This window comes from Drosophila sechellia, chromosome 2R (genome assembly GCF_004382195.2).
Source record: "Drosophila sechellia strain sech25 chromosome 2R, ASM438219v1, whole genome shotgun sequence".
In the NCBI taxonomy this organism is placed as follows: domain Eukaryota; kingdom Metazoa; phylum Arthropoda; class Insecta; order Diptera; family Drosophilidae; genus Drosophila; species Drosophila sechellia.
The window spans coordinates 18,672,365-18,695,397 of NC_045950.1; the positions used below are offsets into that span (position 1 = coordinate 18,672,365).

A 23,033-nucleotide genomic window follows, 5' to 3' on the forward strand; every position below is an offset into this window, starting at 1 on the left:
CCCCAACCCACGCCCCCATTCCCACCGCCTCACTGTCTTTTCCATGCCCCCAAGAGGTATCCACACTTGCCGCAGATGACCTTGCAATCGTTGGTGGAGCGCCTCGGGCAGCAGGGATAGATTGGCAGCAGGGCGAAGCAGCTGGAAATGGATAAGGAAACAATCTGAATTAAAAATAGAAATACTTCCAATCGTTATTATTATCCTAATAGCCCTATATTACGTTTTCGTCCCGAAAACAATATGACTTTAATAATTATATAAATATCCTAAGGACTTACTTTATAGAAATGTCCTGGCCTTGCACTCACCACATGGTAAGGAGTCGCTCCAGGCGCACTCCCTGCTCGTGCAATCGCTCGTGGCACTCCGGACAGTACATCTGGCGGAGGCAACTGATGTTGGTGGCCGCGGGTGGCGGAGGCGATACCTTCTCGGCCAGCTGGCCCGTGGAGTTGCTCTTCCGGCAGAAGTAGGTCTCCGGCTCGGAGTCCTCGGCATAGCCGTAGGGATAGCCTCTGTGTGGGGGCGTGGCCAGGAGCAGCTGGTCCAGGGCCTGAGCCGACTTCTGCTTGACCTGGCCGCAGTTGGGGTTCAGGTTAATCTCCACCAGATCCGCTGGGAACTCCTCGTCGTCGGGAGCTTGCAAGTGGAACTTCAGCTGACGGCTCATGTTGTTGAACTGACTCGACTCGGGTTTTCTATTTGCCTATAAATTGGGTTATTTTACAATTGAAACATAAGAAACATAAGTCAAACAGTTATCGCTTGCCCAGTTGGGGTGGCAAGGGGGATTTTTATTTTTGGGGCTGAGGGGGGCGTTAGACAAACCAGTTGTTCATCTGTTTGTCAAGCCCCCGTATTTGCCTAACACTATTTTCATGGCTGCGATGTTAACGGCTGCACTTGAACGTATATCCCATGAGGAAAGCTTCCATAAAGCTCCCGCGAGTGGGTGGTAAATCGAGCTTTTTCTATAAAAAATATACACAGTTACATTAACCCATTGATGATCGAAGTCTGTTATTAATTTGACTTGAATAATAAAGCCATTTAATAAGATTTTTCAGGATATAGTATAGAACATCCTCTATGAGGCGGAACATATAGATTTATTTTTAAGCACAAATTAAGCAAATTACAAATTAATATTAAATTTCCAAAATAATTAAAAAAAATATTGGCTTCTCAAATGGAATGATGATGCTATAACTGGTAAAGAATCGTATAAACATATATATAAACCGGTCACGCATTTGCTAAATTACAAAAATGTATTATGGCGAGAGCACTCGAGTCGACAACCTGTGTTTGTTTATACTCTCTCCTCGCAAAATACACGTACTAAATGTTACATATGTATATTTTGGCCTTATTCATTGCCTTTATGTGCAATAAAGGTGTTATCAAACAAGTGACTCATCTGTCGCCTATTTGGAGGAGAATCATCGCTGTAGCTCACTAAATCAAGTGCACAATAAAAGAGGTATCCGATTATTAGTTCGACAGAAACCCCATTTGTATGGAAGCTATCACCTCTGGGCGATAAGATAGTAGCCAATCGTTGAGGTATTGCCGGAGCTACAGTTTAAGTTAGTTCCTCAGTGCAACGCCAGCCAGCAAAGCGATCGGTTCAGTTCGGTCGGAAATCCACAGTCTGCATTAAGAAGAAACATAATCCGTAACTATGGACAGCAAGCAGCCTCCACCGTACAGTGAACAGTCCGGATACACTCCCGCACAAACCTATCAGCCCGGTGGCCCCACCCAACCACCTCTGTACCCACCGATGCCGCAGCCACCGCAGTCCTCAACTGTGATCATCCAGACCACCACAACCTCCAACCTGGTGCCCATCGGCAGTGGACCCACCCGGATCCGCTGCCCCTCCTGTCACGCCGAAGTACTGACCACCGTGAAGGCCACTCCCTCCGGCAGGACGCACTGCTGGGCCCTCATCCTGTGCCTGTTCATGTGAGTTTCACAGCCCAAAGAAGGTATCTTAGGGGGGACTTAGTGCTTCATTAATCCAGTCAAATGACTTACACCTTTTTATAAAATTGCGTAAAATGGAGTAGACAATTTTTAAAAACAATACAAATAGGATATGTTGCCCATTCAATTTAGTAATATAACTGAAACAGAAATAATCATATAGATCGTATAGAAAATAATCTAGATATGTTTTCGTATCTCCCAAGCAAAAATATTTTATAACCTTTTTATTGCCAACTCGTTACAATAGCTCGGTTAACTGTTAAAAACCTACGCCCATGAACCACTTGCGGCCCCTTATCGCCTGGAAAAAACGATAGGTTTCTACAGGTATTGCGACTGTGTAGTGGTAATATGTGAAAACATTGTTATCTCAACTGGAACTGGAGTTGAGTCAGATAACGAATCCGACTGGAAAGGGGGTGAAAGCAAGCAAACTGACTGATATCGGGCTGTAGACGTTGTAAAGGCCAATTTGGAATTAGTGCTCTGACTAATAGTTTAATTCCCCGAACATATCTAATAGACTTGTTTTCCACTCTATCCACAGCTGCTGGCCGTGCGTGTGTCTTCCGTACTGCATGGACTCCTGCCAGAATGCCAACCACTACTGCCCCAACTGCAGCGCCTACATCGGCACCTACGAGAACTAACTAGCTAACGCCTATTTATGCATATATACCTATAGAGAACCCTAAGCACTAGCGTCATAACCCAGAGAATTTGAACTGTAAATACACATGTACGGACGTCACACATTAAACTCATAAGACTCACACAGGAAACGGAAATGCGACAAGATAGCTTGGGACAAGGAACTCTTTCCGCTGACTGGATTATAAAGTATTTTTATATTTTCAGAAATGTCCATGATAATGTTGCCATTACTTAATATTTTGTACTACATTTTGTACGACTACTAACATGTTCGATCGATCATTACGAGAAACCAACGACAACAGTTTAATGACCATTTTAGAACAATCTTTTTCCTATCGCTTAAAAACCGTAATCAGTAAAATGGATCATAAATAGCTATTAGCTAAGACTGTATCAAAAACAATATACAATTGTTGTCTTGGAAACAGAAACCCTTCTGGCACCTATTCAAGCCAACAACTGGAAATTCCAAAATGGCACAGAGTTGCTGGAACCGAATGTCTATCGATTAGGTACTGCACTTGCCGACTCCTCTTTTACCCCTCCATATAGTGATAGTCATAGTAGGTTTCACCTAAAAAGTACTTGTCGATTAGTCAGAAAAGATAACGATTGCGATAGAGCAGTGTTGTCATTAAATGGCGGGCTATTTCAGTGCATCCCCCGCAAACATGAGCAGCACATGGGTGGGCAGAGCTCCAGAACCGGTCGAAATGGAAATGGTGACCGTAACCACACAGCCAGACTATGGGGTGGTGGTGACCCAGATACCCGTCTATACCCTAAACGGAGTGGGGGCGGGCGCACTTCCGATAGCTGTGGGCTCCAAGCCGATGAGGGTCTGGTCCCAGTCTGGTCACGTCCCCCATCCGCAAGACCCACCTGTGCGCTCTGACCTTGTATATGTGCTGGTGAGTGGGGCGTCAGGATACCGGGAATACTAACTTTGCTAACCTGATTCTCCAGCTGCTGGCCCTTCATCTGCCTTCCCTACTTCATCAACTACTGCAAGAGCAAAGACACTAGAATAATAAGATGCGTAACGGCCATACATTCGTTTGGCACTATGCAGCCCCTTTTTTGGTGATGGCCAAATTTGCTCTCTTTCCGCTCGCTCACGCTGAGAGCATAAGAAATCTAAAAATAGAATTTGCTTGCTTGTGTGAGTAAAAACAAGAGACGAGAACGCGTATATGTGTGCGTGTTATGCTAGAAGACGATTTTCGGGCCGAAATCAATTCTGATCGAAGAAACGAATTTACATATTTGGAGTTGTGGCCAATTTCGTAGCAATATGATGAAATAAAATAAAAATTCCCTGACTATTATAATTTTAAAGTTTTTTAAATTCGTTTGTTAAAATCGCCGCTCGAATACCGCTTACATATTTATAATTATGTTGAAAATTTATGTTGAAAAAAATACTTTTATTTGTGCACTAATGCTCAACAATTTATTATTTATTATTATTTTATTTAATTTCATTTTTCTCACGCCGCAATCTGAATACCCTAATGACAAGTATTCTAATATAAAGTAATTTTCGAAATTTATCTATTTATGTACATAGATTCGTCTATTACTATTTCTAAGCTTTATTTAAATAATAATATCGTTGAGGCAATGCAAAACAAGAATTTTTCGCATGGTGCCAATTGATAAAAAATAATATAGATTTACAGTCAACGAACTTCTAAGGTGAAGGGCATATTTTGTCAAATTTACAATACATGAGCATACGTGTGCACACATACAGTTGTATGCTATCACTGTATGCGTAGAAAAGAGCTGTTTGCTGTAGCGCTCTCCGCTCTTTCTCTCTCGAACAAAAACTCAAGAGAGCCTGGAGCCACCTCTAGAGCCACGGCCAAAAAATCGCGTGCAAAAAATTTGTATGGCCGTTACGCATCTTGTTATTCTAGTGTCTTTGTTTGAGTTTTATGGAACTATCATTCATATATGCATTCATACATAGCAAATTCCTTTATCGACAATCGATAACACCAGCTCCTCTGGTTGTCCCGCTCCGACGCACTGCGTAAAGTTTACAGCCGAACCGAAGCGAAGCAAAAGCATTTCAGGAGCTTTCACTGTTGTATCAGAAGTGCTCGTTCGCACAGGTAAACAGCTGGCTGATCTTTCCAGTGTGATTTTAAGAGTATAGAAAAGAATGCATGATTACAAGCGCGTGGACTCCCCGCCGCCCTACTCGGATGACTTCGCCACCGCTCCCCCTGCGGAGGCCGACATGCAGCAGAACCTGGCGTCGCCCGCACATCCCTATCCGCTGATACCCGTGATGGCCCAAACCATGCCGGTGTTGCAGCCCGTAAGCGTGGTGCAAAACCAGACGACAGTGCTGGTGGACACACCCGGCCAGGGAATGATCTGTCCCCACTGCAACGCCCGGGTTCGCCTTCGCGTGGAGCACCATCCCACCGGATCAACTTACTGCATGGCGGCGTTGCTCTGCCTATTCTTGTAAGTATATGGAGCTATCGCATTTATGGTCACAATTATAGCAACCAAGGTATATGTATATAAAAAAATAAAAAATGAACGAATAAAAAAATGTTTTTACTAGTCTGCTATATTTGTGGCCGCAATTGTTTTGCTTCTTCCTGGAGAAGCTATGAGTAATTGCTGATAGTGCCTTGTAAGCTATATACTCTATTTCCCCTCTCTATCCCCCAGCTGCTGGCCCTGCGTCTGCGCCCCTTGCTGCTGCAACTGTTTCTACAAAACCTCCCAGTACTGCCCCAACTGCAAAGCCTGCTTGGGTTCGTTTTGAAGAGCCGAAAACACTCACCGATTTCATATCCACACACATTTTATAGGTACATAACCAACTATATATGTACCATGTATAGACGGCGTCAAAATTGTGTCTTTAACATTAAACATACATACAATGAAAAAATACAATGAAAAAATAAACAAATAGATTTTGAGTCGAATGGAATTGTCTTTAATTTCTGCTTTTGCGTATCTGGCTAAATTGTTGCCAGATGTGAAACTTAATTGTACATACGTTTTTGTTTTGTTTTTTTGTAATTTTTGGTGGTCTTTTCCCGAAACTTATTCGTAGCACAACTCTTTTGTTTCCGGCAATAAATGTTGATATGAAACATTTTTGAACCGGTCAATGTTGCTGGGACGAACCGGCGTGTTGACACGGTTTAAGTTGATGCTGTCAAATGAAATCACTGAAGTACTTTGCATTATAACTGAATATTTATTGAAATATTTTTAATTTGTGCTAAATGTTTACTTCCTAAGTAATGGGATAAAGCATTTTAATTTAACTTAGCCTTGGGATACGCTCAAATTAATTTTAAGGATGTATATAAATATCACTTCCCGGTTAAGCAACATAATGTTGCTAACGGAAATACTTTTGGAAGTGTAGTCTCCCGCTTCGCGCCCTAAACTTCTGACCGCACAACACTTCGACAGCTCAAACAGTGCGCATTAACTTTTTGCCTTTCTGTGCAATCGGAATTCAAGCAAGTTGAAGTTAGTTGAGCACTTGCACAAACCGACGAGCAGAGATGATGGATGTAATGGGGGTTGAGCGGGGCTCGGACACACGCGGTTGTGCGATGACGGCATCGGCACGAAGCTTGCCACATGGCACAAGAGATTCCGTGGCCCACGGGGATGACCTCACGGCGCCAGGGGGGATTGCGCAGCCCCGTGGTGCCATCGACGGGAGATAAGGCTGATCACAGCTTGTTTTGCATGGCGGGTGTGCAATTAAAATCGCCATTAACCAGCCAACTTAATGCTCATGCACCAGCGGCACGCGACGCTTTCAAGTTTTCAAGGTCTGCGCTGCAATCAATATGAGAGTTATTAGAGCTTCCTGTGCTTTCTTTCTGCAGCTCCGCCAGCGAAATGTCTACTTCCGTCGGCCCAGAACCGTGCAACGTGGTCTGCCCCAGTTGTCGTCAACAGGTTACCACTCGTGTGGAGCCGAAAGCCTCCACCAAGACTCACCTGATGGCACTGATTATGTGCCTTACCTTGTAAGCCATGTTCGATACTGATTTTCTAACATACTGGGTACATTCTCATTGAGTGATCTCTTTCATGCAGCCTATGGCCCTGTGCTTGTTGCCTATACTGCACCGAATGCGCCCGGAACTCCGACCACCACTGTCCATCTTGCAACGCCTACATTGGCACCTACGAGCGCTGAGCAGCTTCGCCGGAAGTTGTCGTTTTTCCGTGGACTGCAGCCAGCCGCCGTGCCGAAATGCAGCCCATGACATATCTCACTTGATCTCTTGTTAACTCTCCCACATTTACTACGCAATATTTTGATAACACGCAAAACATTGTAGTGCCGGCTTATGACTCTGTATCCTCAGCAAACCAATAAAAGGGTTCAAGGAAGAAACGAGTGTATTTTACCTGGGGGTTGATTTGATTTGGAGGCAACGCAATTCTTGAGCAGAGTTGAGCATTTCTTATGTCTTCAATAAATATGCAAATTAATTTTATATACGTGGAAGCCTAAAAGCTACTTGTATGTTTATCTGAAAGTGGAATACCCTACTAAGTGCTAACATTTCTGTTTTATTGGTAGTTTTTGATATTAATTTTGATATTAATGGCTGAGCAATTTGTTACTAACGCTGCTCCTGAAAAAAAGAACACATACTCGTATAAAAGCCACTTTTCTGATAGCCACAAAATATTTAACGGAAATCGCTTAGCAAGCCATCCGATATAGTAGGACTATATAGAATTCGCACCGCCCCCGCATCCGGAAAGTACGCCGAGCAAAGGGCATGACTGAGTTGGAGGAGCTCTCTTCAGTTTCAGTTGCTGTTTGGAATTCAAGCGCGTAGCACACATCGGTCGGAATAATTAGAATGCAGAAGAACTTCCAATACGAGAATATGCAGTCTCAGGTTCCGGGTTTCCAGGCACCGCCCAGTTATAATACGGCCCCCCCCGCAGGCTTATCCTCAGCTCCATCAGGGACAGGGAGTGATAATGCAGGGTGAATACAGAGAACTATGAATCAATCGCAAATAATGGCCAATTTCTTAGAGCCACGCGATCCTCTGCGAAATGCAAACAAAAATCTGTCGCGAGTCACATATTATACAAAACCCAATCGTGCCTTCTCCCAATGTCCTGGGCCAAAGTCCATCCATGGCCACTTGTCCGAGCTGCGGCGTCCGCAGGGAGACGAAGGTGGAGTTCGAGCCCAACACCAAGACCCACCTGATGGCCCTCCTCATCTGCATGCTGGGGTAAGTGCAGCCCGTTTGCTCCTCCTGCCCGCAGGACTAATGCCCATTTTCAGGGGCATTTGCTGCTGCTGCATTCCGTACTCCACCGACTCCTGCCAGTCGGCGAAACACACCTGCAGAAGCTGCGGAGCCTTCGTGGGCACCTACAAGACCTAGGAGTGCGGTCTCAACGCCAAATATTACAGGAATGGACAGATCCCAGTTTGTATTTCTTATTGATGGTATCAGATTTGGCACGAATATTTACAAAATACAACTCTTGTTCAACTCAATTGAATATCCTTTTCGCATTGGTTTACTCTTCAAAATAAATTTATAATCACACAAATTGTTGGTGCTATATGAATGTGGGAATCGGAAGGCACATTTAAAGTATCCTTAGCCATTTCAGTTAAATTAAATAGAAACCTTAATCTCTTAAGTGCAAATTCAAGGCTAACGTCGAAACTTTCGTATATAATAATAATATTTCCCGGAAGTTTCCGAGGGGGAGACCCTGTTTTTATCGCATATGTATGACATTATTATCCATATTGCGCTTTTTATTTGCATCGAAACGAACTTATCGCTGCCGCTTCTTGAGACTGGAAATGGGGAAATTAAACAACATATGCAGATAAACAATGGACAAAGGTTTGTAATTCAATATCTAGATTTTATATTTCCTCTCTTTTAACATTAAGCCACTAAACAAAGGAATAGGGAAAATGCCGCCTAAACAAGGTAATTTGATAGCTTATCCGTTATTTTGATTATTACTTTTTCTGGGCGGTGTGATAGTACAATAATACCAATAAAAAAGTTGGTTAATAATATTTAGTTTATTTCATGAACTTTGGAAAGTGTTGTTTACTAGAATTCTAGGCGGCTCATAATTCAGATTATTGATGTGCAATATTATGGACATTAAGTTCTTATTCAAGCAAGCGGATTGCATTTTTGTCAAGATTTAAATGGTCCTCTCTACTGATTCGCTACAGTCTTTCATCATATTTCGTCAGCTTCGCTGACTCAGCAGTCAGTATTATCATTATTATCAAAGCGAGTTCAGTTAAGAGACGATTGAGCTGCGCTCTAGACGTCAGCTTAAAATGGAAAACCCAGCGAAAAGTGACTATCAGGGTAAAAACCACAGAATTCCAACTCCTCCTCCTATTCCACAAACATCGCAGATAACTCAGCCTTCCCTCCAACGACAGTTTGTGAGTCGTGCAAATTGTCACAAGTGTCAGAAGAAAGACGCCCAGCGTTCTTTGAGCTATGAAGACTACCAGAGATGGATTGCCCATAGAGGATGTGTCATAAGATACTGGTAAATAATGCTGCTCACAATGTACGATAGTAACTAACTAATATCGCCATTATATTCCAGCGAAGAATGTTCACTCAAAATTCGCTGCAAAGTCGAAAGAATGAAGCAAAAAACATAAAAACTGATATTAGTATATATTATATTACATATTATAATATAATATATTAGTTATCAAATTATTAAATTCATTCGAATGCAAACTGTGTTGCAGTTTAAAACTGATAAAGGAGTGACGTCATTCGCGCCATTCATATGTACAAGTGTGTATATATATAGTAATTTTGAATTGCTCTGATTATGTGTATGTTGCGTTGACTTCAAGAGAATTCCATGAGTCACCCAACTGCAACGTGCAACCGGCAGTCGAACTGAATTGCTCCGCGACTAGATAGTTGAAGCTTGGAGCTCCCAGTGAAATGTTGACAGATTCTAGCTGTCCCAACTGCGATTCGCATTCCATGGTGCGGAGAAATCGGCTGGCTATCTCCCGATTCAAGAAGATTAAGATGGATTTAAGGTACTTTAGTGCACATGGGAAGATATTACTTCAACTGAAATGTTTCTATTTGCTAGTGCCCTGTGCTGCGGTCGTCGATATTGTGGAGTCGGCATTTACCAATCCTACTACAAATGCAGTTCCTGTGGCTGGAAAGGCGATCTTAACCGATCCCACTAACATGGCATACGAATCTCATTCAGAAATAAAAGTAAATCGATTTCAATGAAATTTATAGTCAGCTGTTTCATTTCTGTTTACCACGGTTTGAAATGCAATATATACAAAAGCTTTCGAGCTTTTAAAATGCACTTTACAAAATTCCAAAGCAGTGGAGGATTTTTTATAAAAACAGATCATTATTTCCCTTCCTTAAGTCATGTATCCATATCAAAGTTTATGCTCATGTTTGAATGATTTAGAAATAATTATAAATTACAATAACAATCATAATTTACACCCAAAATACTTAATGGAGGTCGCCTAATTGCAAATCCAAAAATGAATGAGCTCGGTTTATACAAATAATTTAAGATAAAAATAATGCTTGAGTGATTTCATTGTCGTCATCTTGAATTATACGATGTACGAGAAATACACTTGGGAGAAGCTTGTTGATAACAGTGGGGTCTTATCAGTTCAGCTTGGACTTGTTCCTAGAATTCGGGAGTACATTTTTGAGGCTCAATAAATAGCCGATTGGTTGAGCTTAGTTCTGAAAAGATGTTGCTCAAGAGCACACGAGCATTCAAAGGACGGTCCTCGGAGGTTTACAGAAGTTTATCCGAACCGGAGGATGCCAGTCCGAGTGCTGGAGCGAAAGATACGTCCCAAGTATGTCTACATTCCGAGGACTTCAAGCTGTCTTGGTGCCAAAGATTTTGGTTTAATATGCGGTTTGGATCTGGAGCTAAGATTGCCTTTGTTCAGATGAAATATAGTTTCAAGATTGTCTTATTTTAGGTCCTTTTGTTGCCTCGGACAACCGATAAATAAAAATGTTGGTGATAATTTGGACGAGTAATGCAAATTCTAAAGACTGCTGATCTATTAAATTGATTAAATGTAATGTATGTAGAACATTATTAATAAAATGATTAAATAAAGTGCGGAACTGCTCTCAGCTAATCATTCTTATCTGTATTGACATTAATGCACAGCACACGACAAAATTGTCAATTGTATATTTATTTAGGAATGCAACCTAATTATATTAACCCATCTAGTTTTAACCTGGATTATCATTAATTAATTATAATAAAAGCTCGGGGGATTGAAAGAAACATGATTTAAAGGTCCAGTACTTAATACTGAGTTTTCCTCGTTCCTTAAACAATTGATAACTGAATTTACTCTCGCTTTCAACAAATTAAGTTGCTTGACTTCGTTTGCGCTCAAACGCAATGCAAACAAGATACAAAGCTACTTCAAAGAGCTTTTGCCAGCAACAATGTTGCGCAACAGCAGTCGCAAGAGTAGTGAAACGCGAGACTCGGGGACTCGGCTTCAGTTCGTGACTACCAACCAAACGAAGATGCAGTACAATCAGCAGCCGGCGGGAGCGCCGGGCTATCCCCACCAGATGCCCCCACCGAGCTACGAGCAGGTGGTGCACGTGCAGGCGCCAGATCGGGTGGTTCACCACACGGCAGCACCTCCGCCCATGGTGATCATACAACGTGGGTTTTTTCTCAATATGACGCAAATAAGATTAAGATTGACCATGACTTGCAGATCAAACTGTATTGCCGGTGGGTCCGGATCCCACCTTCATCACCTGCCCGCATTGCCATGTCCAGAAACTGACCCGCGTGGAGTACTCGCCCAGCGTGAAAACGCACTGCATGGCCGCCATTCTCTGCATCGTTGGGTAAGATCTGCAGATTCCCACCAGCCCAGTGCTCCCATCTTATCTAATCTCTGGTGGAAAATCACAAACAGCCTCTGGTGTTGTGCCTGCCTGCCTTACTGCGCCACCAGCTGCATGAACGCCAATCACTTCTGCGGCAATTGCAATAAGTTCGTCGGCGTCTACAACAGTGATTAGTACTACCAGCCGAGTAAACAGAACCAAACGAACCCAACCCAATCGAACCGATCACCGATCACCGATCAACGCTCACAACGATCACAACCTCAACACACCCACTCACAAATCATCCACGAATGCGAACATTTTTGGCCAGGTGTCGACAGACCGACAGCTGTACGATGAAATTCCCCCAATGGGGTAAACAATCGGGCCGCCAAGCTTTTGGCTTTACTTGATAAGAATACGCGATACGCGAGACACTTTTTTCCACGGCGCTCCCTTGAGTCATTTTCCAGCGATTCACACACCCAATTGGACAAACACCATGGAACCCGTCTATCCAGTTGCACCCTTGGAGGCGCCCAAGGGATCCGTCCAGCTGCAGTCGGCCCCTGAGCAACAGCACCTTCTGCCACCGGCTCCACCCAGTTACGACCAGGCCACAACCACTCCGGCCGAAACCACGGTACCAGCTCCAGCTCCAGCGACCACCTCCACCACACAGCACACGGTCGTCGTGGTGCCCGGTTCACCCTACGGCCCGGAGCCCATGGACGTGCAGTGCCCGTACTGCCATAATTACGCCCGGACACGGGTCTCCTTCAAGCCCAACTCGCGCACCCATCTGATAGCCTTGATATTGTGCCTGTTCCAGTGAGTACCCGAAATAGATAACACTGTGCGTGGGCCAGTTAAGCCCAAATGGTAGCCCACTTTGTGTACTCGAAACAGAAAAAGCTCAATTTATTCGGAAAAAGAATAACATAGAATAGATAGCTTATATTCCTTGGCAGAGAGCACTCTTTTATACTTGTATATATATTTTTGATTTTATTTCATATATATATTATATATATCTGTTTGGTACCTAAGCATCAGAAACAAAGGCTATATATGCCATCAAAGCATAGCAATAATCGCACAGAATATACCTTAGCTGTTGGGTGTATAATCCACTGGTCGGTGACTCACTTCCTTTTCTTTTATTTCCTACAGGTTGTACTGCTGTGTGTGTCTGCCGTACTGCATTTCCAGTTGCATGAGCATCAATCACTACTGTGGCATGTGCGATCGTTATTTGGGCACCTACGATCGCAAATGAGCAACCAAAAAGTTTCGGGGGCGACCTGTTCATGTGTACACATTTTCTTCAAGTAATTAGTTAATAAATGGACTGCAGCACGCAAACTGAACTAAAGCGAAGTATTTCGTCATTACAAGTGACGCTTTAAGAGCTTTAAAGTGGCATATAAATACTATTTTGTGTTAGGCAAATTAACCCAGTTTTCAAATAAGTAAAATATTATTGGTAACCATTATAAATATGCCTTTAAAACAACCAAAGTAAACTCCTTTTATTATATCATTCTAATTTAAGTTATTATTTTTGAGTAATTTTTTCGATTTAATTGCTAAAAGCTTTTTGCTTAATGTTAAATTATACTCTGCTGACTATTACGCCCTTGGACGCCTATATATCTCTTTTATTTGCCAAAAGCTTAACTAATTACTGACTATGCTGAAGTGGCTATCTGTATCTTTATCGGACATCCTATTCTCGTAGCTGAGATAAGTTCGATAAACAATGAAGATCACTGTGTGCACTAGATAAAGCTCGGTAAACAGTATTCGAGAGATACTTTCGGTTTTGCAACAGTCCCAAACTGATTGCTCAACTGAATGGGAGCTTTTCCAAGCTCGCTCCGATCTGAGCCGAAAAACTTGAATGCGATTCAGAAACTGAATCTCTACCTGAGTCCAAATCCGCGGCAGTTGCGAGCGACGTTCGAAGTGCAAAAGACGCCGTCTAGTTGTAAATACGCAAAGTAAAAAACTTTTTTATCGCTTAGCGAGAACCGGAATCTCTTAGTCATTTTAATAAGCCGAAACCATACCCGAACTTCGAACTAGAGCAAGGGTTTTATAGTGCGTTAACCATGGATCAGAAACGAGCCATGCTTTATCCGCAAGTGGATTTCAACACCCCGACGGCCCCCTCGCCGACGCCAACGAGGGAGTTGGGCAATCCCATCGCCAACGGCCTGCCCATTGAGGCTCCCCCATCGTACGATGTGGCGGTGTCTGTTCCGGTGGTTCCAGCGGTTTCCGCACCAGCAATTGCCCCACCACGACCACCGCCAGTGGTTGTCGTGGAGCAGCCAGCCCCACAACCACCAACAGTGGTTCCAACAGGTGTGTAGTTTGCACTTAGTTATAGTTTCTCTGTGAAGCTCTACTGACGTCACTCCCTTCTGTTGCAGATACTCTACACTTGGGTCCAAATCGAAGTAGGGTTCTCTGCCCCGCCTGTGGAGCCAACAAAACCACGAGGATGACACACACGGCTAACTCCAGGACCCATATGGTGGCAGGTCTCCTCTGTTTGGTCGGGTAAGTTGAGTTTCTTATAAAGAGGAATAATATTTATCTGCTTATTGATTTATCTAATATATTTTGTCACTTCCTCTTTATAGATTCTGCTGCTGTGCCTGTTTTGTTCCCTATTGCATGAACAGTTGCCGCACTGGAAACCACTATTGTCGCAAGTGTAACACCTTCCTGGGAGCCTACAATCCAAAGGGGATGAACCGATGATAAGACTGCCAAGATAAAAAGTGATCTGGGGGCTAGACAGATAGAACAGATACAAGTTATAAGCAAATACAAAGCCGCTGATGTTTGCCAGCGGCTAAATTAAGGTTGTATATACATAGGCCATTGGCTAGAGCGCAAAGCGTCATAAAGAATCATCATTGGTCACTTAAGCATATGTGAGATAGCTTAAAAAAATTTGATTTTTCCCAAATTTTGCTTTACCCATAAGCACTAGAGTAAACATAAGCAAAACCGCTTACCTTCCCATTGTTGCTGAAGCAGTTGGCCTTTGGCTTGCTAAAAAAATAAAAGCGTGGGCGGAAGCTTCGTAATAAAATGCAAACAAAAAGCAATGACAAGCGAAATTTCAAAATAAAAGTAGTTTGGCGCGCTATCGGAAAGCGAGCTGCCAGATCAGCACCAAACGCTTGCCAACACTGGCTGCGTGCTACTATCGAGCTATCGATAGCCTGGCATTGAGCATATTTATGATATGGCAATGTTGCCGCAGCCAAAAAGACAATTGCAGAAAGTTTTTTTCACAACAAAAAGCCACCGAAAACGCTCGAATTAAGCAACAAATGCGTGCCAAAAGCGCAGCGAATCTCCACTGAGGCCACCGTGTGTGCGTGTGCGTGGCAAAGGTGCGGGCAGAGCAACCAAACATCACAGGAACACGGCCAGCAGCAGCAGCGGTGCAGCAGAGGGGCGGGCAGAGGCAGAGTCGGCGGCAGAGGGAAAAGTCGGGCATTTTCATTGGATTCGTTTTGGTCCGATTCGATTGGATTGCGGTTACTCCAGCGGCGCCCAGGCGTTCCTCCTCTCCTCCTGTATTATGGACAAGAAATCCTCGCCGGTGCGACGACAAAAGCGGCAGGCGAAGGTGATCGAGGAGAACTTCTGGGACTGCAGCGTCTGCACATATAGAAACTCGGCGGAGGCCTTCAAGTGTCGCATGTGCGACGTGCGGAAAGGTGAGTGACCCCGATTTTGCTTCGTTTTTGCTTCCGAGTCCCAAGATTGCCCAGATTGCCAGCCGTGTTCCGGTTTTCGCATTCTCGATCATGTGTCATGGAGCGATTTGTTTATCCTTCTACAAGGATACAAATAAATCAGTATCAACAATATTGGAATATATATGGCTGAACTGTAGTCAATAGACAAAGACTGTTGACCAAATTAGATGGCCAACGATGGTATCGATTTGCTTACGTAGAATAAATGAATTCGCATTGCGCAGAAACAGTGAATACTTCTCGAAACGATTTTAAACATGCTAGTATAATTGAAACAATTTCAAAATATTTATATACTATTTTTGGTGCACTCAATAACACTATACACCCTTGTTTTTTAGGAACCTCCACCCGAAAGCCACGCCTGAACTCAGCGCTAGTCGCCCAGCAGGCCGCCACTTTGCCGGGAGCAAGTGCCAACATGCCCAACGGGAAGTCCGCCTCCGGATCACGGCATGGCAGTGGGCACGACCGGCAGAGGCACAAGCGGTACCCGGCACGGTTGAAAAACGTGGACCGATCGACGGCACAGACGCGAGAGGTGACGGTCAACTCGGTGACCGTGTTCATCACAGAGTACAAGGCCAAGCCGGTGAGCAGCCGACGAGAGTCCAGTGAGCAGAGCTTCAGCGAAAGCAACGACAGCCGGAGTTAGAGGAGAGATACCAGGCCTCCTCGCCCCCAGCTCCCCAATATTCTACGCCACGGTTCCCGCTCCCCTGTTACAAGTTGTAAATTCTAAGTGTTAGGCCCCTGGCGATAACAATTGTAAATCGAAATCCATTTAAGTTACCAAGTATTAGGCCACGTTTAAAGTCCCGAAAGCCAAGCCCCCACTAGTTCATGACTTCCAGCCCAGGCCAAGATGGCAAAGCAAAGCGAAGCGACGGCGAGTCGATTGCATTTACACGACGCTCTCCAATCCCCATTTTAAAATGCGCTAGACCCTGTAAATAGCTATGCATGAGTTCCCTGAATATCTCTGTCTCGTATCGTAATTTTAGTTGTAATTTAATTCTGCTACTCTAATTCATAATTTATTGATGCAAAGGTAACTATGTATAACCGCCGTGTACATGTTCAACAAAGATATCATTTGTTTTGTAAGTGTCGAATTAAAATATGGTTTAACTAAGTGCAAGTTAATCTCAATGTTCCACTAGCAGCGCCCATCCCCCATGGTTTGTGTAACTATTATAAACTGTCCTTTTTTTACTAGAAAATGCTGCTTGACAACGAAGTGTAGCGAGGAGAGAGCCACGTAGCTTGGTTGTAGACAATTTGCTAATTTTAATTTGTTTGTATACAAGACTGATTAAGCGTTACCAACCAGATATAGAGAGGTCCGCACACGCACCCAGCCCGAATCCGATTTTCCTTTTGTTTTACACCCGAGATAGCCTCCCAGCAAACAATAGAGGAATACTCGAACTCGCAAAAAGAGAATTTTGTACTTAGCAGAGCTTAAACGCTCTTCCACCATAGCAATAATTACTTAGCAAACAATGAAAAACATGAATTTTGATATGAACGATTGTATTTAATATTGGATAACGGATATAATGGTTTATAAAGTGCTTGATATTTATATTTTGAGATAGATTATTTAGCCACACATGAACACTAACACACACACCCACACACACTCCTCGAAACTGCCGACTGTAGTCAAGAAACAACTTCCAATAGACAAACTTCAATTTGGATTATCGTAAACATTTACAATTAATATGAACAGTTTGTATTCCAAATGCTTGGCCAGTTGAGCATTAATCAACAGCAACGACAAAGACAAAGACAAAACTTAAGCAAACGCAATTAAAGCCGCACTCACACGACCACACGGATAGTTAAAACTTGAATTCCAATTGTAAAGCGTCAACTTTTAAAGCATTATAAAATACATTAAATAAATTTCGAAAATGCTATTCCAAAGAGTCGTTGTCTTCTCTCCCGCCCTAAGAGTTCAGTTTAATATTTTTTATTTGGGCTTATCCAACTTGCTAAACTTTTGTTGCCAAGTTTTATTTTTGATTCTTTTTATGGCTGACATTCGGCTTAAACTTTAAAGGTCTTTAAAGAGCAAGGCAGCAGCGAGAACCACCCCGGCTGGATGCCAGTACATCCACCGTTTCCCCAGGACCCAGGACCACCCACGCGTCGCCTTTCCCCCATCCCCCATCCTCCCTTCTCCCACCCCACGCCACTGTGTGTGAGTGCGCCGAGTTCTGTGTTCCGGAGGGGGGGCAGCCCGAGCACCATCTGTATCTGTATCTGAGTATCTGCTTACGCGTGCTCCCGGCCTCCAGTTTTCGGGGCTCAGATCAGAGCAGCGCTTCTGCCAGAGTTTCGGTTTCAGATGCACGGAAAACGGGTACAGGAGATGGTGCTCGAGCTGGAGCTGGAGCCACTGACTCTGGTCGATGGCTACGCCTTTTGCAGCTGCCTCAACTTTTCGCACAGAGCCGGAGCACATCGCACGCTTCGCAAATAAATTACAAATTGTTTCGTTCCAGCTATGCTGGCACAGTCAAACTATCCTAACATCAACCAGCTTTGTGTAAAGTATCTTTAGATACCAATCCGCTGTTTTCTAGTTGTAAGACTTGCTATAAATGGAAAACAGTTTTATTTCATTAAAATATGTTTTGGTTCTTTTCAGCTTACCTACAAAATTAAATGTTGTTAATACTAATGTATTTCTTTATTATTTAAGAGCAAAAGTTTATACGTATTTTTTCCTTGAATTAGCTCACAAGGATGCACTGAACGAGGCTTGACTGTACTTACATACATACAAACCCGATTTCATCCACATCCCACACCCGTAGTTCGCGCAATTCGCTTCAAACTTCTAGCTGGGCGCTCGAAGCTCTCGTCGTTCGTATTTTCTCTAAAATGTTAAAATTCACAGGACCTCCCGGCATGTCACCCCCCGATTTCCATCCCTCTAGTTTTGGCCCACAGGCGGCAGCAGGACCTGCGTTATCAGCGCCACACTCTGTGCGCTTATCTTCCATGTGCGCTTCGTTTCTGGGCTCCAGCTACAGCTCCTCGTCCTTCGTCCTTCGTGGCCCTTCGCCTTCTTATCCGTTTGTTTGTCCGTGCTTCCGCCTCATCTGTGCGACCGTCCCCACATCCTGTGCCACCCAACCGGTCCTGGGTCCTTCTTCCTGGATCCCTCGCCCTCGTCCTGCGTCCTTGTGTGTAGTGGGAAATTCTCGTTTTGCTCGAAGGAGCGAGAAAAAAGGCAAAATCAACGTTGCAGCATTTGGAAAATGTAAAAACTCCTTGCTGCTGCCGGGCATTGCTTTCGCATGACGCATACGCCGCGTTGTCCAGCTTGAGGATCGCCTGGCAATTTGGATGGGACGGCGCCTTCTGGGGTGCGACTGGTAATCCTCGCAAGTAACTTGGGCACTTTATGGCACAACGCGCACGTGTGTGTCTAAATCTGTACGTGTGTGTGCTAGATAACCAATGCCGCGTGGGGAATCCCCTTAAAGCTGCGATATCTGCCGGTTTTAAACACTCCTTAGGCTTTAGCCATTTTAATTACATTAAAAACTTTTGCAGGCATTAGATAAATTGGAGCCGAAGATGAATCCAAAGCCAAAGCCAAATATGTAGCCGAAGTCGGCAGCGAACGGCAAACTTATGTCACTTTGATCCTTGCGAGCAACTTTGGGCCAACTCATGCGAGAGACAATGGGGAACTACCCTCCTCCTAGCGCCGCCCCACCCCTCCCCTGGTAATCAAGTTAGTCTTTAAAATTGAAATTCCAGCATTAGGCTAGAAATGCGAGCAACGTAAAACACAATCTATCCGAAAGGGGTGGCTGCCAAAGGGATTTCCAAAAGGGGTGGGGGAAAGACGGAGAAAACTGGGCTGGAATACGAAAATTTGCTGTCGCTTATCTGTTTCTAATGTGCCACAGCACGTCGAATTTCATGCACCAAGAAATTATTGCTCGTCACCCATTGAAGTCTGTCAAATATATCACTTGCGCCGAATAATTAAAAATATATCCGAAATTCGAGAGACAGCTGGTCACAAGTATATATAGTATTTGCAGAATATATCGACTATAGATTTAAATTTTAAATGATATATGACAGCTTTGGCTGAAATCCTTAAGAACCCCTCAGAAGCAATACTTAAATTCAAAATGTGTTACGTATGAGTTAAAGAATTATCCTTACCTCTTTGTCAATTGGCCAATATGAACTGGCTTAGAAACTTGTACTAGTTTTTTGTACCATCAATAACCTGACCCATAAATGGAAAGGCAATGGGCATACGCTACTGGATTTAATTAAAGTTGGAAATTAAAGATTCTCGAGGAGCGAAGAACGTACGACAATCGCAGTGTCACCATCACCCCCTCGGGTCCTTTGAGAGCCCCTCGGACCCCAACGCCCAAGTCCCCCTCAACGCCCCTGGCCCTGCCCGCTTGGGCCGTCAGCTTCATTGTGTTTATTTCTCATGTTAAAATCAAATTCCCGCGTGTGCAATTTTTCATTTGGCCCCAGAGCCGGAGCAGCGAAGGAGTCCCGGACTCGCCGGAGGAATGAAAGGGAAGTGGAAAAATGTGTAAAGGTGCGAGTGCCGGGGAAAATCGCAGGGGATGGGGATGGGGATGGTGATGGTGTCGGCCTTAGGGGGTGTACTCTGCTGGGCTGCCACCGAGGGCGTTTTTGGGGTGGTGTGATTGCTCGGCGGGCTCTTCCGGCGTGCTGTCTGACGTCAGGTGAAGTCAGCTTAAAGAAGAACTTTGCCAACGAACTTTTTCCGCCAGCTTCAATTCTGCCGAAGCTCGGGTGTTTCCCTCACTTTTTTCCCCGGCAAACGCGCTGAGCTGCATTTTGGGCAACATTTTCGATACCTGTCGGCATGTGTCGAGTACCAAGAGGTATTCCCCATCTGCTCACCCAGCCCATCTGCATCTTGTTCCGTCTCCCGGCTCTCGGCTGTCGATTTCTCCTCCTTGGCGCCCGCATAACTTGCGCTCTAAACAAAACAAAAATGCGTTGGCAAAAGCGTAGGACCGACCAGGGACAGAAGAACCAGAGACACCAACTGGAATCTGGAAGCGGGTGCGGGGGGAGCTGAAGCTGGAGCTGTGCAGGGGGCGTGGCAGGGCCGAGGCAGCTGGCTGCGATGACTGCGATGGTGATGGCAACACTGGCAACAGCAAAGGCAACGTTAGTGGAACACCCTAGTCCAAGTGCGTAACACAACTTTGCTGATTGGAATGAACCGAATATGCATAATATCTAAGTATCCAACGTATACTATTATTTCAATTCAATAAATAATAATAATAATAATAATTAAATAAAGATTCCTTATATAGCATTGCATAATTAAGGAAAGAGTATCCCCTCGTTGGTCATCCCAATGGCAAATGGTAAGTCGCTCCATCCTGCCTGGCTGCTCGCTGGCTCCGGCTGAAAGGACAGCGACAGGCCGCCGAGGACGAGGACGAAGGAGAGGCCGAAGAAGAAGAGCTGGGGCGGTTGAGAAGAAAGGCGTAGGTGAGGGGAACGAAGCAGGGGGGAGGAGGCAGACACGACACACCAAGTGTACAATAGCTTTAAGCTTAAACTCTCGCACACTTGCACGCACACACGCTCAGCTGCCCCACACACACACTCACACATACATACATATATTGGGGGATACAGGGCCACGAGCAACTCGAGAGAAAAAACAATATTTTTGTTGCCTTTTCCCGCTGCGTGACGAGAAACCAGAGACGTGGAGCAACGGAGGCCCAGCCTTGGGGCGAAGTTCGTCTGCTTGTTTTCGTCGGGGAGGGGGTTGTGGGGGGCAAGGGGCAAGGGTGGCGGTACGCGATCGGTGGGGCACCCTGTATTTGCAGCTGCTGACGGGGAAGAAAATTCACGGACGAACGCTATGTGTCCAAGTCCAAGAAAGAAAAATACTTGCCAGGCGACAGCGCAGCACAAACGGCCAAAGGTTCCAGGGCTGCAGCACTTCCGAAATATCCGAACAGATATTGGAGCCACACTCTATAGCATTGAAACCAGCAAATGCTGAACATACTCCGTTGGGGGCTTTGTTTTCATAAACATCGTGGGGAATCCTCCTGGTCAAGCTAACCAGCTGAATTTTCCGGAAACGCATAAATATTGTAAGCTTACTTACCCTGGTTATTAACCAGATATTTAACTTAGTGAATTGAAAATTAATATATAAGTAACATTTTTTTAGATTACCCATCAGTATCTCCATCCCCATCTTTTACAAACTTCACTATTTCGGGACCATCTTTCTTTCGAAATGGGTCATTCTGAAAACGCTATCTGCGATCGAAGCCCAAGTTTGCTTCCTTATCGGGGAACACCAAAAATTAAATGATATTTTCGGTTTGTACAGCTGACGGAGGCCCGATAAGAATGTGTGCCCTCCCTCCCTAGAAAAGCGTATGTAACTCCCGGGGGAGAACAAAGTACAAAGGTAGATAGGACTATATTTAAGAGAACTATAGAACTATAGCGTATGGCTAACTTGGAGATTTCGGGTTGGGCAGTGAGTAATAAATAATACATTTTAATTTAGGTCTAATTAATAATCTAATTGATTTGATAATCAAACAGCTAAGTATTTTTTAGGATAAAATGATTTATTTCTTAGCTAGAAGATCTTGTAATTTGCTTTAAGTTTTAGCTTGCAAGTTGTGCTTACTATACAGTGAGTAACCTATCCAGCTTAAAGTTTAAAGCACCAAATATTTTCAAAGTACTGTATAGAATATGACAACTGCAGCCCTGGCAGAATGGAGCAAAATGGAGGCGAAAGGCAAGGCGGCCAGGCAAGACGGCAAGCTCCAGCAATAGCTGTATGGCTATAGCTACGGATACATCTACAGCTACAGCTACAACATCTACGGCTGCGAGGGAGCGGAGCGGGGGGCGCAGCGCCCATTTGAGGCAGCCATCAAGTAGCGAATTCGCCGCCACGCCGTCGAGCGTTTGACATTTCCCCATACTTGCTGGCGCGCCGCCCCGAAAAGTATCTGAAAATCGATGAAATTCAACGCAGGCAGGCGGCAGATAAAAGTATCCGCTACTTTATGGTGCGTCCGCCACCAAAATGTTCCGTATAAATGTGGCTGAATGCGGCATTGGCAACGAATTCCCAACTTGCTGGCGCCGATCGCCCCGGCAAGAATCGAGAAAATCAAGTGGATGCAGGCGGGCCGAACGATTGAGATACTTTCTGGGGCGGATTTGTCCCCCCCTATTTTGTGCACCCCCCTCCATTCAGTGAGAGAGAGAGAGAGAGCGACAGAGCGACTTTTCTCTTTCCAGTAAGGGTATTGGTGAGCAGTATCTGTGTTCGGACTGCTGAATGTATCTCTCAGTTGCTGAATGAGCTTGAAATACGTTTTGAAAACGCAACGGTCGTGCTTAAGTTAAGCAGCTCAAAGGGCTTGTGGACCGATGTAAAAGTTTAATAAAACAAAAAAAATGCATTGCTGAAAAATTCAAATAATTTTGGAACTTTAGAGGCGGTCAAAAAAACACTTAAAATACTGCATTCATTATTTATTGCCTACATTCCGGGGCAGGCATGAGATAATCAAACATTGCAATTATCTGCACAGCCACACACGCACACACAGTAACCACA

At 44.3% G+C, this 23,033-nt stretch overlaps 11 protein-coding genes and 1 long non-coding RNA gene across 13 annotated transcripts; 11 read left to right on the plus strand and 1 right to left on the minus strand.

Annotated features, from left to right (window-relative positions):
• Window positions 1–12,772, minus strand: LOC116800182. Of its 2 annotated transcripts, none has more exons than XM_032714160.1 (3): window positions 12,695–12,772; window positions 312–709; window positions 1–141 (listed from the first exon to the last, which is right to left on the minus strand). In XM_032714160.1, exons 2-3 carry the CDS (start codon window positions 671–673, stop codon window positions 30–32), a joined length of 474 nt encoding a protein of 157 aa, XP_032570051.1. In that variant the 5' UTR covers window positions 674–709; window positions 12,695–12,772; the 3' UTR covers window positions 1–29. The 2 variants fall into 2 exon arrangements, with proteins under 2 accessions (XP_032570051.1, XP_032570052.1); XM_032714161.1 differs by having other exon boundaries at window positions 51–141; window positions 282–709.
• LOC6615570 (lipopolysaccharide-induced tumor necrosis factor-alpha factor homolog) lies at window positions 1,597–2,973 on the plus strand. Its single transcript, XM_002039908.2, has 2 exons — window positions 1,597–1,974; window positions 2,546–2,973. Exons 1-2 carry the CDS (start codon window positions 1,688–1,690, stop codon window positions 2,646–2,648), a joined length of 390 nt encoding a protein of 129 aa, XP_002039944.1. The 5' UTR covers window positions 1,597–1,687; the 3' UTR covers window positions 2,649–2,973.
• On the plus strand, window positions 3,167–3,710 carry LOC6615571. The gene is made up of 2 exons (XM_002039909.2): window positions 3,167–3,566; window positions 3,622–3,710. Exons 1-2 carry the CDS (start codon window positions 3,294–3,296, stop codon window positions 3,679–3,681), a joined length of 333 nt encoding a protein of 110 aa, XP_002039945.2. The 5' UTR covers window positions 3,167–3,293; the 3' UTR covers window positions 3,682–3,710.
• On the plus strand, window positions 4,561–5,600 carry LOC6615572 (lipopolysaccharide-induced tumor necrosis factor-alpha factor homolog). The gene is made up of 2 exons (XM_002039910.2): window positions 4,561–5,136; window positions 5,350–5,600. Exons 1-2 carry the CDS (start codon window positions 4,826–4,828, stop codon window positions 5,444–5,446), a joined length of 408 nt encoding a protein of 135 aa, XP_002039946.1. The 5' UTR covers window positions 4,561–4,825; the 3' UTR covers window positions 5,447–5,600.
• On the plus strand, window positions 6,041–6,948 carry LOC6615573. Its single transcript, XM_002039911.2, has 3 exons — window positions 6,041–6,482; window positions 6,540–6,683; window positions 6,754–6,948. Exons 1-3 carry the CDS (start codon window positions 6,286–6,288, stop codon window positions 6,854–6,856), a joined length of 444 nt encoding a protein of 147 aa, XP_002039947.1. The 5' UTR covers window positions 6,041–6,285; the 3' UTR covers window positions 6,857–6,948.
• On the plus strand, window positions 7,477–9,365 carry LOC6615574 (lipopolysaccharide-induced tumor necrosis factor-alpha factor homolog). The gene is given in 6 exon segments (XM_032714165.1): window positions 7,477–7,613; window positions 7,615–7,667; window positions 7,669–7,706; window positions 7,793–7,922; window positions 7,976–9,234; window positions 9,295–9,365. Coding segments are annotated over 5 exon segments (402 nt in total). The 5' UTR covers window positions 7,477–7,535; the 3' UTR covers window positions 8,079–9,234; window positions 9,295–9,365.
• Window positions 9,445–9,965, plus strand: LOC116800284. The gene is made up of 2 exons (XM_032714163.1): window positions 9,445–9,751; window positions 9,808–9,965. The coding sequence occupies exons 1-2, from the start codon at window positions 9,651–9,653 to the stop codon at window positions 9,908–9,910; spliced, it is 204 nt and encodes a 67-aa protein (XP_032570054.1). The 5' UTR covers window positions 9,445–9,650; the 3' UTR covers window positions 9,911–9,965.
• Window positions 10,437–10,858, plus strand: LOC116800285. The gene is made up of 2 exons (XR_004361218.1): window positions 10,437–10,626; window positions 10,694–10,858. It is a non-coding gene; the product is annotated as an uncharacterized LOC116800285 (long non-coding RNA).
• LOC6615575 (lipopolysaccharide-induced tumor necrosis factor-alpha factor homolog) lies at window positions 11,239–11,802 on the plus strand. The gene is made up of 3 exons (XM_002039913.2): window positions 11,239–11,409; window positions 11,465–11,600; window positions 11,672–11,802. Exons 1-3 carry the CDS (start codon window positions 11,265–11,267, stop codon window positions 11,775–11,777), a joined length of 387 nt encoding a protein of 128 aa, XP_002039949.2. The 5' UTR covers window positions 11,239–11,264; the 3' UTR covers window positions 11,778–11,802.
• LOC6615576 (lipopolysaccharide-induced tumor necrosis factor-alpha factor homolog) lies at window positions 11,794–13,106 on the plus strand. The gene is made up of 2 exons (XM_002039914.2): window positions 11,794–12,416; window positions 12,759–13,106. The coding sequence occupies exons 1-2, from the start codon at window positions 12,088–12,090 to the stop codon at window positions 12,862–12,864; spliced, it is 435 nt and encodes a 144-aa protein (XP_002039950.1). The 5' UTR covers window positions 11,794–12,087; the 3' UTR covers window positions 12,865–13,106.
• Window positions 13,107–13,699: 593 nt separating this feature from the next.
• Window positions 13,700–14,710, plus strand: LOC6615577 (lipopolysaccharide-induced tumor necrosis factor-alpha factor homolog). Its single transcript, XM_002039915.2, has 3 exons — window positions 13,700–13,955; window positions 14,024–14,153; window positions 14,237–14,710. Exons 1-3 carry the CDS (start codon window positions 13,700–13,702, stop codon window positions 14,355–14,357), a joined length of 507 nt encoding a protein of 168 aa, XP_002039951.1. The 3' UTR covers window positions 14,358–14,710.
• Window positions 14,711–14,823: 113 nt separating this feature from the next.
• On the plus strand, window positions 14,824–17,308 carry LOC6615578 (RING1 and YY1-binding protein A). The gene is made up of 2 exons (XM_002039916.2): window positions 14,824–15,331; window positions 15,715–17,308. Exons 1-2 carry the CDS (start codon window positions 15,193–15,195, stop codon window positions 16,026–16,028), a joined length of 453 nt encoding a protein of 150 aa, XP_002039952.1. The 5' UTR covers window positions 14,824–15,192; the 3' UTR covers window positions 16,029–17,308.
• The last annotated feature ends 5,725 nt before the right edge of the window (window positions 17,309–23,033 follow it).